Here is a 16,532-nt window from a genome sequence, read left to right as displayed (position 1 = left end):
ACTTGATGACCTAACTAAGGTCCCCCTATCCTAATCCTACATATCTAGTATGGTCAAATCGATCCCAGCCTAACCCTCAGCAGGGCTATCAGGAGCTACGTCCTCCTCTGGATCCTCCTCCGGGTCCTCCTCCGGATCCTCCTCCGGATCCTCCTCCGGACCCTCCTGCTCGACACCCTAAAGGATACTCGTGGCCTCATCTATCATCATCGCGGCATCAGCCCTGATACCGGCACTCCTATCACGTATCCTCTCGGCCAATCAAGTCACCCTCGATCTCTGTCGCGCTATCTCCACGCGAGCAGCCTCCAGCCTAACATGCTCAGCTGCTACCCTCTGCTCTAACTCAGCTATACGGTCGAATTGAGTGTCCACCATGATACTCAACTCCTCTACATCCTGAGTCAAAGTAAATTTAGCGTCTCTCAACTGGCGACGCTCATCATCTAGGGACAGTACTAGCTCGTTGGGGTAGGCATGGGTGGCCCTATACTGACACCGAAGATGCCTATCAGCTGGGAAGTAGCGTATATGAGCTCCTCCGCCTCGTGGCCTATAGGAGATGGACCTAAGAGACTCTATATGCCCATTAGACGCCCCATTACCATTAGCATGTCCATTACCATTCTCCATACCTGCAAAATAATTAAAACTTAAAGGTTAGAACTTAAATAGCTAACTGAATCAGGCATTACTTAAGGTATATCTAATGGTCTCAATTCTTACTTTTGAAAAGAATTAGGGTTTCTAACTCGTCTAATATATCTCCCAAATAACTTTTCTAACCTAGGCTCTGATACCACCTGTGGCGACCCCACTTCCCCCTAAGGCGAACCAGAGGGTTGGCGGGCCGTCTGTCTAACTCTCGCCAGGACTCACGCAAGCACACTAACCCAAATCCTGCCAGAGATTTAACCTAAGCTATTACAATAGAGATTCAACCAAAATAAATCGATTTCTATCACCACATTAACTTCAAAGATAACAGCGTCCAAGGTTAGCCAATCGACGACGCCTAAACACTTCACACGTTACTCACAAGGGTTAAAGCCATACCATAGCAACACAAACAGACAAACCAAATATCAGAATTAGGGATTACACTTTTCCAGTTTCAAGTGGCAATCCGAAATGAAAGGTACAATGCTTAACTTAGAATTCATTACAAACCGAAATTTAAATTCAAGTTGTTCAAGTACACTCATAGGAAATATAAGCAGCTCATATTCTTTCAAACTTCACAACCTGTAAGGAAAACAAATGGACGTGGGGTGAGCTAAAAGTCAGTGGTGCCCCAAAACATGCAATCACATAAGGCAAGTAACGAGTATTTAAATTTCACACTTAGTAAAAACAGATAACAGCACAAGGTAGGATACAGGGGCTCTCAGGAGCCATTTTCCTCGCTTGATCACCATTCATCGTAGTTGACCCTCCGTGATCTCATTTTGTTACCTAACCCGTCACCATTCATACCCCTGTCCAGGGCCCGAACGCCGACTAAGGAAGCAGTATATTCGAAATATATCTTTAGAAAATTGGGAGCAGTATACTTGAGTATACCCTCAGGAAATTGGTCGAAGGATTCACCCAGCGACATTTCCGTAGTTGGATTCAGGAGTCGAGGGATTCACCCAACGACGCAACTACATTTTGATTCACGGATTCATGAGAAAAATGCTTCACGCAAGTCACCACTCGAACGGCTAGTGCGGTAAAGTACACACTGCTCACTTCGATGGATCTAAACTCGTTTTGCAATTTATCACATATTGAGTCAAGAAAGTACTTTAACCAAGTAAGCATAGAACAAGTAGGGACACTCACCAAGAGTGAAGTTACTGATCAAGTTGGGAATCAAAGGCTGCGTCCTCGCTAAACCCTAAAATACCAAATTTTAAAACTATAAGTTGGCTATACTAGTTCTAGGATTATGTAGGAAAATTATTCGCAGTATAGCTAGCTTATTTGTTTGGAATAAGTCACAAACCATGTATTATTAAAACTAGTAAAATACTTTGTAAAGTTTCTGTAATATCCCTTTTATTGTAAAAGTGTTACTAAAACTAATTTTACGTGAAATAATGTTTCTTGCCGAACAAGTTTTCTACGCTTTTAGCTAAAGTCACTAAAATCTCGTATTTTAGAAATTTTCCTCTAGAACTAGTCAAGGACAATTTTTTTTTTTAACGAAAGAAAAGGAATTAAGGCGAGACTTGAGTTTTTGAACCAGGTGAAATCATTTCCTAAAAGTAGTAAGGCTAATTTAAGCTTAAGTAGAAAACGTCGAGTCGGCAAGGTTTAGAAAATCCCCACACCAGAATTGCTAACTTAAACGTTCAATACTAAGCTTTATCGATTAATGCTAAGCACCAAAGTTTTTGAATAGGTTGCTTAAGCCTTCGCGAATTCGCAGGGTTGAAACGAATTCACAAATTCGATCCCATTTCGAAATCACATTATGGTTCAAATTTGCCAACGCATCAGAATCACATTCCAATAGCAAGTCACTAGGGTTTCGTCAATCATTAGCCCTAGGTTTCAATAATTTCATTTCTGATCAAGAATAAAATAAATGACCAAAGTTTCGTCAATCATTAGCACTTGATTTTGACAAGCTCATGTCACACTTCAACTTAATCACAATAATTATAAGGCCCCCAAGCAATTTCCAGCAGTTAAGTTTCATTACACTTTAACACTTGTATAAAATCATTCAAATGACCAAGGGTTTCATCAATCATTAGCCCTTAGCATCCAACAATTATTTCTCATAGCAATAAGGCCAGAATTTCAAGCGTTTAAGATCACTAACTGGTATATGGACTTAAGGCAGGATTGGCGACAATATTTTCATCCAAGACCTCAACAAAATCTCATTACACATAATCAAATGCAGATTAAACATTTCACCATAGTTATTTTCCAAAATTTTGCATTCCAATACCGATAACTTTATCACAATATTACAGTCATAATAAAATCAAATTGTCACTCCAAAATGCACAAGTAAGACCTTCTTAATATAGTTTAAAGTGAAATCAATGAACATAAGATATTTTACAGCTCAAAACAGCATTTTTAGAACTAAAATCCGCCACAAGAAATCTGGAAAATTCCTTTACTACTTCTATCAACTCGCTTGAAAATTTTTCAGGTCTATACTTCAACATTTTTGTTTAATTCAACCCACAATTCAGGTATTTCACATCTACGCACCTTATAGAACTTTAAAACAGCATATTCCAGGCATTTCTAACCATTATGCTTCAAAGAAAAATTTCAAAACCAAGCTGAGATTCCAACTCAACCTTCGGCTTTCCACGAAGAAAATTTCCAGCAATTATATTCCAACAATATATCGAGTATTTCATCGCTAAGCAACTTACACAGCTTAAATCACACATCTCACATGTATTTCTAAAACCTTACATTCCAAGGAAAAATAAGATGAAAATCCAGAAACCAATTAAAATTTCCAAACACAAACCTCTCGGCTATCAAAACTTTTCCAGTACTTAGAGGTTTATAAGTCCAGCTTTTCCTTGGCTAAAACAGAGTGTTAAGGGCTCAAATTCAACATGCCATCACTTAGCTAGTTAATTAACCTATCTAGCACAGAAATTAAGTTCGATTAACGATAAAAGTCCTCTAAAATTTCCAGAAATTTCTGGCTAGTCTCGGTTGCAGCTGCATGAAAACTGATTGCATTTTGTTTTTTTTTTATTTTCAGTACTAACTCAACTAATTAACTTCATGCAAAGGTCCATTATCTTGTTATTAACTAGTTAGTTATGGTTATAAGCTCAAAGCAACAAAATTAAACCAAATGAAGCTGCATAATTCAAGACAAGCTCTCGGCAGGAACATTTCATCACAACAGAGTTTTTGTGCTCCTTAATTCATCATCCGAATGCACGAAGTTATCATGCAAGGCTTTAAATAAGTTAATTAGTTACTGATTAGTTACTTAATCGACATTGCAAGCTCAGATTATCAAGGATTATACAGATTAGTTTAGCATCAATCCATAACAGTCTTGCAAGTTCAAGATTCCAGCGCATGACAGCAAAATTTTTTTCTTCTTCCGATGGTTTAAAATCAACATGCAAAGCTGGAACTAACTTATTCATCTTGTCTTAAGCTAGGGATACACATCTTTAAGTTCAGATTGCCACAGGGAAAGAAAATGAAGCAGCATTTTCACCTCAGCTCCTCGGCTGAAACATTCATCGAAACAGAATTTTTCTAGTGGCTTGATTTCATCAACCGACTGCACAAACAACACATGCAAGCTCTGATATGACTTCATCTACTAGTACTTAACTTAATTTAGCCCAGAAATTACCTCAGATACCAGCTAAGCCTACGCACAAGAAATCTGAAATTTCTTTCTTCCTCTCGGCTCTCACGCACAGGTTTGGTTCTGGGTTTGGTAGCTGTGAGGTTGCGGCTGGAACTGATGAGATGTAGCTTGGTTGAAGTTGAAAATGGTCACAGCTAGAAGAGGGAAGGGTGTAGGTCGATTGTTCTCACGCGGTGGTCTCCTGGTTTCTTCCCTCAACTCGCGGACAGAACAGGAAATTTTCAGCTCAGAGATTTCCTTTCTGCTTGCTCTCGGTTGCAGCTGGTAGCTCTCACTCCTCTCGGTCGATACTCACGAGGCAAGGTGGAGTGGAATGTTGCTTGTGATTGTGGTCCGAGATGAAGTGGTGCTGGGGAGGTGGAGTGTATGGAAGGGTTGAGTGTAGAAATGGTAGAAGTTGCATTGGCCGGATGGTGAGGTTGATCATAATGTTGTCCGGGAATGTTTTGGGATTGCATGGTGATTTTGTGATATTGTGAAGGGTAGTTTAGACATTTCACATTGCCCTACTAATCCTTACTTGAGTCCTTGATTTTTACTTAACACCAAAAATTTATTCCAATGCAAATTAAACTCCTAATGATACACTAATATCACCAGGTTCAATTATCGAAATTTTTACGTCCTACACGTATTTAGTATACTTATATTGTTTTTACCTAAAATTTATCGGCTTCGTCCAATCGTGAGAATTTTTGGTAGTATTTAACGTTATTCACTGGTTAGGATTAATTATTGGACTTCAGGTGATTTATTTTAATATAGTAACATTAATCCACTCAGGTGATATTACTTTAGCAAAATAAAACTAAGTACTTTAGTATTTTATGTTGAGGTGCTAAAATTTATTCTAACTCTAAAAGTATTAATTTAGTCTAGCAAAACCGAGAAATTTCATGTCTTAGAAAAATTATATTCCTTTCATGAAAAGTGTTTTTACGCACTTATTTTGAAACAAGTGAAAGTAATACTAGTATTTACTAATGAATTAAAAGTGCAAATGAAATATGAAATGATATTTGTATATATATTTTCAGGGTTCTCACAAGGGGCACCCTATTGCTTTTTTGAGCAAGGCACTATTAACTCAAAACTTGGGTCTATCAGTTTATGAGAAGGAATTACTTACTCTGGTAATGGCAGTCATAAAATGGAGACACTATTTGGTTGGAAATCACTTTATCATCAAAATTGACCACTAGTCATTAAAGTATCTATTGGATCAAAAACTGAACACTGCTCATCAACATAAATGGATGACTAAGCTAATAGGGTTGGACTATGAAATACAATACAAGAAAGAAACTGAGAATCAGGTGGCAGATGCTTTATCAAGGAGACATGAAACTGCATCCAAACTTTCACTTAACTCCTGTCTAGCCATTACCACTATTAAACCTGGGTGGATTGAAGATTCCAGAAGAGTTATGAAGCTGATCCAAACTGTCAATGCATCATGGCTCAGTTGCTACTGGATTCCATCTCTCACACTAACTATACTTTGGTAAATGGAATACTGAAATACCAAGGTAAAATCTATGTTGGGAATGCAAATAATATTAGGAGTCAAATTATTCAAGCATTGCATGCTTCAGCAATAGGTGGTCACTCTGGTCAAAGGAACTGTTGACAGAAAATTAAGGCATTGTTCTACTGGCCAGTGATGAAATAGGAGGTGGTATCCATTGTACAGAACTGTGATACATGCCAAAGAAACAAGTCTGAAAATGTTCCTTACCCTGGGTTATTGTAGCCAATTTCAATACCTAAGCAAGCATGGTCTCATATTTCTATAGATTTCATTGAGAAATTGCCAAAATCACAGGGGTATGACACTATATTGGTAGTGATTGACAGGCTCACCAAGTTTGGTCACTTCATCATGCTTACTCATCCATTCACATCAAAAAATGTTGCTCAAGTCTTCATGGACAACATCTACAAGGTACATGGCTTACCAGAGTCCATTATAACTAATAGAGAAAAGGTCTTTACCAAGGGATTCTGGAAGCAACTTTTCAAAATAATTGGGACTGAGCTGCATTATTCATCATCTTACCACCCTCAATCTGATGGTCAAAGTGAAAGGCTCAATCAGTGTGTGGAAAACTACCTAAGATGCATGATAGGAGAGCTTCCTTCACGTTGGAGCAAATGGTTGTCCTTGGCTGAATGGTGGTACAATTCCTCCTATCATTCCAGTATTAACATGACTCCCTTTGATGCATTGTTTGGGTATAAGCCAGTGCCCTTAGCATTGGGGCCGTATTTGGATTTAATGATACCTGCAGCTTCCAATATGGTCCAGGAGAGAAACACTATGCTAATCACCTTAGTTTTCTTGTCAAAAACAACTAATCATTCCCTTGGCAACCTTTTGGGCTTCGGACATCAAAAAATGGTAAGCTATGAAATTGAAGAGGATGAAACACTATGCTGATCAGCACAAAACTGAAAGGGAATTCTCTGTAGATGATTGGGTATTTTTGAAGCTTCAACCTTATAGGAAACAAACCGTGGCTGTTAGGAAATGTCTCAAGTTATCAGCCAAATACTACAGTCCATTCTAGGTAGATGAGAGGATTGGATCAGTAGCCTACAAGCTGAAATTACTAGCAAGCACAAAATTGTACCCTGTGTTCCATGTGTCATTACTGAAAAATAAATTGGGACCAATGCAGAACAGTTCACCTAAGCTACTAGAGTTAGACACACAGGATCAGTGTCCATTGAAGCCAGTAGCAATCTTGAAGAGAAGAGTTATTCTTCGAGATAGGAAGCCTGTTATTCAGTTCTTGATTAAGTGGAATCATTTGGATTATGAAGAAGCATCCTAGGAAGACAAGTCTTTTATTGAGCGACAGTATCCTAATTTCCAAACTTGAGGACAAGTCTACTTCTATGGGGAGGGAATTGTTAGGATGGGGATTAATTGCATTAGATGTTGACCTGATTGAATTGTAAATGAGAGCAAAACGATGTAGTTTTTATAGTTAGCTTTACTTGGGGTGGTTAAGTCAGTTAATAACCAACTACCAGAATTGTTATGATTTGTTAGAAATAGTGGGGCCCACAATTGTACAACAACAGATTTTTGGCAATAATAGATTCATCACTTTCTCTCTCTATCCTTTCCTCTCTAATTCTCTCCCTCCTCTTCTCTTCTCCCATTTCTTCTTTCTACTATTCTGGAATGATCATCCGCCTAACTTGATTCAGGAATTTCACTTGAGTTCCTAACACATCCACACCAATTTCCTTAACAAGAAAGAGGTCCTAGTCTGGGATACATAAGAGTTCCCGATCCTCATTTGTATATATAATCAAGAGTCACAATATACTGATTTTAGTTAATGTTCTTATAAGTGATATGTCCTGCACCTTACTACTGAGTTAAATACTTTGTAAGGGAATATTAAATTTGAGAATATTTCTATTTGCGATCCATGCAATTTGGTCTCTCAAATTTACTTATTTTTTTATATACAAACATGTTTTGTTCCTTACTTTATAATTTAACAGCATACAAATAATTGAAAAAAGTTAACCAAAATTGCTACTGTAAAGATATATATTGCTTGATGAACACATGGATTTTACTTCGCTATTGAGGATATAATTGATTTAAATGATTACATGGGTTGTTCCATTTGTGGGCGTTGTCACCATTTCAAAATCAAGAAAATTATACTTGCTCCCTAATCTCAGGTTTAGAGTTCGAACAGTTGAAATTAGGAAGGGTGTGAGGAGGAATGGGAGGATAAAATAAGAAAAATAAAAAATATACTTGCTTCCATTGTATTTCATTAGTGTTGATTAAGTTTTATAGTGAAATATAAGATATTTCATCTCTTTTGTATTATGAAGTGTTCAGTGCTAAACATAAAATTAGAAAGGAATGCAAATGACACATGAGAAATTGATTAAAACTTAAGAGATCCCTCCAAAGCAAAAAAAAAAAAAAAAGGAATTATTGGAAACTAATATAAAATCTAATATCAGCCAGTAAATTATTGATAGATTGTAATTTGTTGCTAAATTTATGATTATTTTTTCTTGATTTTAGCCAAATATTATTTTAATTTGTGGATTCTACTTATATTTGGTTAATGGTGCTAATTATAGGGAGGTGGAGCAAAAAAAGTGATAAGAGAGGTGATTTTTCAAAATTCCTGTCAAGTCCAGATGATTCGGGATTTGCACGTATGAGGTCTCTTAGTTCAAGTCAAACTCTGGACAGCCTTTGGTGGAAGATTTGGAAATTATCTTTGTTAGTGTTAGTATTGGATTAGGAAATGTGGAAAATTATCTTTTGTAGGTTATTTTTCTAATTAGGAGAGTTTCTTTTATTATTAGTAAGTAGTTGATACGAAGTAGGAAACAAGGAGAATTGGGAAGTCGGCATCCCGTTTGATTAGCACTTCGGCCAGAAATAGAATTGCATCGGGACTCTTTGGCCTTAAAAGAATAGCGGCTGCTTGGCTTTCGCTTGGTCCTTTCTTTTCTGTAGTTTTTCTTCTTTCATTGAACGTTTATGCGATTTCCTTCAATGGAATCGCACAGATTACTATCAATGGAGAGTTACTAATTTTCTTTACTAGCGAGAGTAACAAAGGATTTGGTTCATCTACATCTATGAGACCTCATTGGTTTTATCTATTTCTTCTATTTGTTAGTATTCGTATGTTTTCTGATTTGATTTCTCATAGTTATTTTGTTGTTTGGATATCAGGGCCCGATATTTAATTCAACTTGATAAACTAATGCCAGTTAGGACAGTTAAATCTGTAATAGTTTAATTGTCTTAAATTAGTGGCAACTAGCATGACTGGTTTCATGTTAGGGAGATATATAATCTAATTTAAATAAACCCTGGTAGTGTGGTTATTGATTACAACAGGATTTTTTTAGTTTCTAATACAGTGAAGAAATTAAATTCTACGGGTTTATCTAGGGTTATTTTTTAATTAGGGAAGTAGTTAACAGGTGTACCGTAATGAAACAGTAAGGAAAAGTTGGTTGTGATCGATTGTTTGGCAACATAACGAATAGATGAAATAATTATTGCATAGATGAACAGTTGTATAAACCACTTCTGAAGTTATTTCCTTGGTTAAAGCTTGTTTATCCTCGAGATGAATTTAATTTACTTTAGTTTAATTATTTTTAGTCACGTTGATTGTTTACTTTAGTTTTAATTCTCCAAAACCCCGCAATTGATTTTGCTTGGAAAGAAATAGATTTTCCCCCTAATCCCTATGGAGACAACCCTACTTGTTATTATATTCATTTATATCTTGTCGTGAGTATGATTTTATTATTGCACAGACACGATACTTGTCAATTATGTATGGAAAAAAAAAACTTAGGGTAAACTATATGCGTGGTTATAAAAACATTTCAAAAGTTTCTATTGAGCACTAACCAATTTATTTGATGCTAATTTAACAATTAAATTTGTATATGTGCACTACTGAGGTAATTGTGCCTCCAATTATCTGAAAGATAATTATAATCATTGCACGTGACATTTGCACAACCACTCAAGGAGGGCCATATCTTAAAAATTTTAGTAACCAATCTACTGCACCTATTAAACCTTTTCTTGTCATATTTCACCGATGGAACTTTAAAATGTGCATGTGATGTTAACTTAGGTAAATTAGTGAGATTACCAACTTAAATAACGTGTATATAGAAGTTTAATAGGTTAATTGACACAACAAGTCTAATGGCGGGTGAAATTTTGAAATTTAGTGGCTGCTTGTATAGACTTTAAAAGAATATTACAGATGAAAATTAATAAAAGATGACTGGAAAAATGACTTTAATAGTAAAGCAAAAGATACAGTCTTCCTTCTATAGATAAGATAAGATCAATGGAATTGAATACGACTAAGTGTTATTCTATTTAAACAGTCAATTTTCTTATGGACCCAATCAATCATATCCAAGTAATATGGACTCATATTATAAAGAAGACTCGTCTTAGTTATTTAGTGAACCTATAAAATGACTCCATGCCACTAATAAATTCTTCCGATTGAGTTTTTGATGCTGTGTAGTGGAATGAACACAAATGTTGACTCTTTACATTTGGGTTAATGGTACGGATGGTGTATTAACTAGCTTAGCCAAAAAAAAAATCAGATGATCTGATCACAAGCAATGTACATATATATGCTATTAGGAGAAATAAAACAAAAAAGACAAAAAGGTAATTAAAAAAATTAATAGAATTGGATTAAAAAAAAAGGGTTTTTTCTTTCCTATTTTTCTCGACAAAGAAAATGTTTCACTGGGTCGACGACTGGCCAGCAGAATATAAATGAGAATATGAGGCTTGGGCACGATTCCAAGAAAAACTACCGAAGTATTTCTAACCTTAATGTACATAAATAAATTGATCAATAAGTTAGTTGTATAAAGTAATAAAAATGTTCATTGAGATTATCTTCATGTGTAATAATACCTATTCAAAGTTGTTCAAATCTGGCTTGTATAATGCAAGTTTACCGAATGAATATAAACAGCATATGCATGATGCCTAAGTTATTTTCCAGTTGCAATCATGCTAATTAGGTGTGCTGTAAATGGTTTTATTCTGTCTCTAATAGCTATTGGCGGCTTTCTATCATTTCAAACCAAAAACATAGCTCAGATGCTGTTCAAATAGAGTATAGCAAATTTGTTTTGCAAAGGATGATTTAGGGAATAACTCGAGGAAGACAACTAAGACTAACAGATAAAACAAAACTTTTCCCAGATAATGGAATCAAAACCCTTAGAGTTCTCCCCACTGTCAGATTTAGGGTTCGAATTTTGAACCTAATAGTTGTGGGTAGGAAAGGTACTGTAACGAGAGATGGAAAGGTTAAACAGAAGTGTAGAAAATCACAAGAACATACAAGAGCATGCAACATTCAAACTAATCCAATTTGCCCTAAACGTCAAATTGTCTCCAAACTGAAATGGCTAATATAATTCTGGAATGTTAATGGACTCTAATTAAAATCCATCCATCCATCAAGTTAATTTGGGATTTTTTTTTTCCATGGAGTGATTTAGGTAGAGTTGAAGGATGAATCAAATTACTCGATACTCGAATCGGGATCAGATTGGTAAAAGTTCGTTCGATCTTAGTGTCCCAACTAATCAAGCAAAATTTGAACAGCTTTTTATGTTTTAACATTCAAATTCGATATAAAACTTGTTCAAACTGGATTTGACAAATAAACAAACCAAACTCTAAGAATAATGGCCAATATAATTTTGGAATGATAATGGACTCTAATTAAAATCCATCCATCAAGTTAATCTGGGATGTTTCTTTCCATGGAGTGATTTAGGAACTCTAAGGATCCAACCGCAAACGCAATATCAAACTTTGAGAGACAAACTTCACTAAACGCAACCAATAATTGAATAAAAAAACAAATGCTTTGGATATATTTAAGAAAAACTTATTAATTGGTATTTCCAGTCACAGAGCTGCAACTATTTACGCCATAACATTAGTGTCTTCCCCTTATATATGATATATTTATTTCATCTTTGTTTCCTACTTTTCTTTCAAAATATTTTACCATACAAAAATTTCTTTATTCATACTACAAAATCCATCCTAACTTGAAAAAGTATTTGAATTAGGGTTCACACTTTGCGAAAACCTAATAAGCAAAAGATAGTGTATGATCGAAATATCATAGAAGGAGAAAAGATTAACAAATCAAATCTGTCTTCCAATTAATTTTGTAGCAAATCAATGGGGAACCAGCAATTTCAGCACACAATATAATGATAAACAGAGGGAGAACAGAAGATGAAGTATTTTTTTATGATGATTTTGTTACAAACTAAATATTTGTTAATTAAATCTTTTGATAATCAATACAAGCTTCAATAAGTTGCTCATTTGTAGCAATGAGATGGCACAATATGGTAAGCCATCAATATAAACTCAGTTTATACTGAAAGTATATAGAAGATTTACTCTTTTAGCTCATTGCATTTGGTGTCATTTGCTTCATAAAAGAGTTAAAGTATTTTAGTGGGAGCGTGTATGCAATTGAAGCAGTCGATGGTAGTTCTATACTTCTCATAATGGCTCCAACCCTCACCTCCAATGTTTTTTCCTTTTCTTTTTGTGCTTTTTATGTGTCTCTAAGGCACCCAACTAAAAATAAAACCAAGCACATATTTTAATACTACCAAAAATAAGGGGAAAAATGCTAGAAATAGTTTGTCAACTCATTTGTAGACGATATTGATATTCAAGAATAATTACTTTTGACATACGATTACATACGAAAAGTGGTAGTTATCATGTATGATGATGCAGGAAAATTAATGTAACTCTTAAAAATGTATATGATTTACAAGTAAACTCATATACCAAGAACCTACTAAAGTATTTTTCAAAGAGAAAAAAAATGAAAAAAGAAGTGTCCTCCCAATATAGGACCTAACACTCTACCGACATAACCCAAAAAAAAATGGAGAGATTGAAACTTGATTTGCCAATGTATCCAAAATTGTATCCCTCATTTATGCTTGTGTGAGGAACCGAAAAACATTCATAACAACGAATGCTGATTGAAAAGGAACTAACAAACAAGATATGGATCACGTTGGCATTCAATCAATAGCAACCATGTCAACTTGTTTCATAATGCACGCAGTTTTTTTGACTTCCAATCCATTGTATTTTGCTTCTTTTGCTCACGACCCTACACACGTGGTACATTGAACGAATCTGACTTGCTTAATCTAGCAAGTGGTGCCTGTCCTTATGCATCAATGTCTACTACTTGACCTGTACCACTAAGCACCACTCACTGAGTTCATATTATTGATTGATAAAGTTGATCTCAGAAAAATATTAAAAATAAATCATTAATTTAGGGATCGGAGACATCACAAGTTTAGTTTCTATCTAGTTTATCTAGTTCAAACTGACCATTATAATTCTTATATTTTTTAGTATAAATTCATATAGTTTAGATGTAAACTTGAATTTGTCAACTCATACAACTAAGTTGATGCACAATTCATAATTACTTCAAAATTGCACTAAGTTTATACTAGAGGTTGTAAAAGTTCCAGTAATTTGTGTAAACTTGACATATTTCAACTTGTGAGGTCTGGATCCCTGACTCAGACTGATTTTTTGCTATATATAGATGCCATCTTTACTCTTTTCAAACAACTCTTTTGAAACACGAATTGCAAAGAGATTGAAGATTGGAGATGGCTAAATCTCGACTGATCAGCTACAATACCTTGGTTGCTGTCCTCTTCTGCTTTCTCCTCATTGCTTCAATCGGTTAGTTGTCAAAAACTTTCACTATTTATACCGAACTTTGCAGTGAATCACGCACCTGAAGTCATTTTTTATTCCAATTTCCCAAGTATGTAATGCTCTGGCATGTTGTCATTTATCAATATTAACATTACATAACAAAATTTTAAAAAGAATCAGTATAGTACTTAACTACAAATAATAGTCTTAAGTCCAAGAGAGATTATCAAAGTTGGATATAAAAATGCACCTCTCTTACACTACATAAACTAATGGTTTTTTTTTTTTTTCTGAAATGCGGTCATCAACTTTTTTTTCTGTCAACCGACATTTACAACTTAGCCCCTCACTTGTTCTCGTTCTTTACTTAGGCCTACTGTACTTCCTTATGAAAATTAAGGGTTGCATGAAAATCACATATTTACATTAATCTTTAGGGCCCTTTAGAAACTATTAGAAAGGGTAAACTTGATTTAGCTTTACTAGGCATCATTCTCTGATCACATAAACAAGAACAATTAACATAAAAACTGAAAAATTTTTAACATGTTCTTGCTTATTGTGTACAGAGTTACAGATGGCGGAGGCCGTAGGAAAAATTTGCTCGAAGCGCAGCCAGACATGGACTGGGATATGCATCAAAACTGAGAATTGCGACAGCCAATGCAAGAGTTGGGAGGGAGCTCAGCATGGAGCTTGTCACAGAAGTGGCTTTGGATTTGCATGCTTCTGTTATTTTAAATGCTGAGTGATAGGGTATAATTTGTTAGTAATTTTATTATTAATTTCCCCTTCTATCCCTGACAAATATTGTGTTAATTGCTGGTATTTACTCATATTTGGTATTTGAAATCAATTTCAGAAATGAAGCGGAAAATTACCAAACATGAGGGTCTTTTTGGAGAAAATTGGGACTTCAAGCAAGTCGCAGGTCATGGCCACAATGCTGAAAAGAATTGGACTCCCATTCCTTTATTGTTGTTGACCAAGAAGATTACAGAGAGAGAACTTCAAGGCTTGGGCCTTTGACTTCGGTAGGGACCACGGAGGAAAGAAAGAGGGCTTTGGTCCTTTTGTGCTGAAGAAAAAGAAAAGCAACTTGGAGAGCAAGAAGGGACTAAGAAGAAATTGGGAGACTTGTGCCAATTGGTGGGGACCGCACATTAGTGTCACTTTCTTTTGACTTTTAAAAGAGGGCAACAACGTACAAAGGACGGCGGGAGCTTTACCTCTATTTTTAGTCTTTTAGTTTAGTTTTAGTTCTTCTTTTCCGCCTGACTGGCCTCTGACACACGCCAGGTATTCGACAATATTTCCCAACGGGAAAAACACCTTCTATTCCTTGCTTCTTAATAGAAAACGCAATGCCTTTGCAATCTATTAATTCGTGTGGTGATTTAATTATGCGGCGTGGCTAAATCTTCCATCTAGTCAAGGGTCAACTCGACGGCGCATTCCCGAAAATCTGTGAGATCTAATTAGTTTTCACGTGTTCCTTTATTTATTAATATTTGCACGTTGTCTGCTTGAATTTTCATGGGATTATTTCATTAATTGGATGTCAAGGGCCCGATGTTCAATGTGATTTATTAATCTCGTGCCAATTTAGTCAATTAAATCCGTAATTGTTTGATTGATTAATATTAGTGGCAACTGGTGTGTTTACACATTAGGGAAACGTGCGATCTAATTTAAATAACCCTCGTAGCGTGTTATTGATTAGGGCTAGGTTTTTCTAGTTATTAATGCAATTGGGAAATTAATTCCTATGGTCGTACCTAGGAGTATTTGCTGATTAGGGGTAATCAACGGTCGTACCTTGGTTACCAATAATTTAAGAAAAAATTGGTCGTCAGACTATAACTAGCCTATTACTAAATTAAGTGAACCTCTCCTGCATCAATGATCGGATAAATGGACTGTGCCTGAGTAGTTGCATCCTTGGCTAGAATTTATTTATTCCTGATTAAATTCCTGCTATATTTGTGCTAGTGATTTATTCATTTTTAATTAAATTGTCCAATTATTTTTAGTTTCATTCGGGTGAAATCCCCCCTTGTCAATTGGACTTTGAAAAGAAACAGATATCTCCAGTCCCTGAGGAGACGACCCTACTTGCCACTGTCTACTATTCAGTAATTTTCGTCAACTAATTAATTCTGGTATATCGGGTTAAGCAAACTCTTCGGGAACAGGGTGAATCAAGTAACCCATTGCACACCTAGAGTCCCTGCTCCAGTACCTAGGATTAATTATTGACTGCTCTTAGTGGTAGCTAGGTTCTATATTTATTATTATTATTATTGCACAGGTTGACGCCCTGTCACTGAGTGAAAACTCCATCTTTGGTTCCATTAAAACTGTCTGTGTTTGCTGTTTCTGGAGTTACAAAAAGCTAGCTGCTGCAAATTCCCAAGATTTGCAGGCAGAAAATGGGAACAAATGATGTACTAGGCACAACTATGAACGTCCAGAGTAGTTTTATTTAGAGGTGACAATATGGATAAATGGTTCATAATTGGTTTTGACTTAATGGATGGTGGATGAAATTTATCCAATCCATTTAGATCCATTTATTAAATGGATCTAAATGGATGGATCTAAATATCCATTTATTAAATGGATCTAAATGGATGGATCTAAATGGATTAAATAAAAACCAATTATCCATTTATAATCCATTTAAATATTTTGTTACTTTATTTTTGTATTATCATTTCTTGTAATATGAAGATACTTTTTATGTACTTGTAAATTTTAGGTGTATTTGGATGAGAAAGAGGACAAAATACTTAGATCCTATCAAATCATTTTTGGACATGTATGTATTACAACTTTCTTATACATTATCAAACAGCTGCAAAA

General features: G+C 35.4%; 1 protein-coding gene across 1 annotated transcript; it reads left to right on the top strand.

Moving 5' to 3' along the window:
- The first annotated feature begins 13,615 nt into the window (after positions 1 to 13,615).
- LOC113774486 (defensin-like protein 1) lies at positions 13,616 to 14,415 on the top strand. Its single transcript, XM_027319014.1, has 2 exons — positions 13,616 to 13,691; positions 14,237 to 14,415. The coding sequence occupies exons 1-2, from the start codon at positions 13,616 to 13,618 to the stop codon at positions 14,413 to 14,415; spliced, it is 255 nt and encodes an 84-aa protein (XP_027174815.1).
- The last annotated feature ends 2,117 nt before the right edge of the window (positions 14,416 to 16,532 follow it).

The sequence above is a fragment of the Coffea eugenioides genome, chromosome 6 (genome assembly GCF_003713205.1).
Source record: "Coffea eugenioides isolate CCC68of chromosome 6, Ceug_1.0, whole genome shotgun sequence".
In the NCBI taxonomy this organism is placed as follows: domain Eukaryota; kingdom Viridiplantae; phylum Streptophyta; class Magnoliopsida; order Gentianales; family Rubiaceae; genus Coffea; species Coffea eugenioides.
This window is presented reverse-complemented; position numbering and strand designations above follow the sequence as displayed.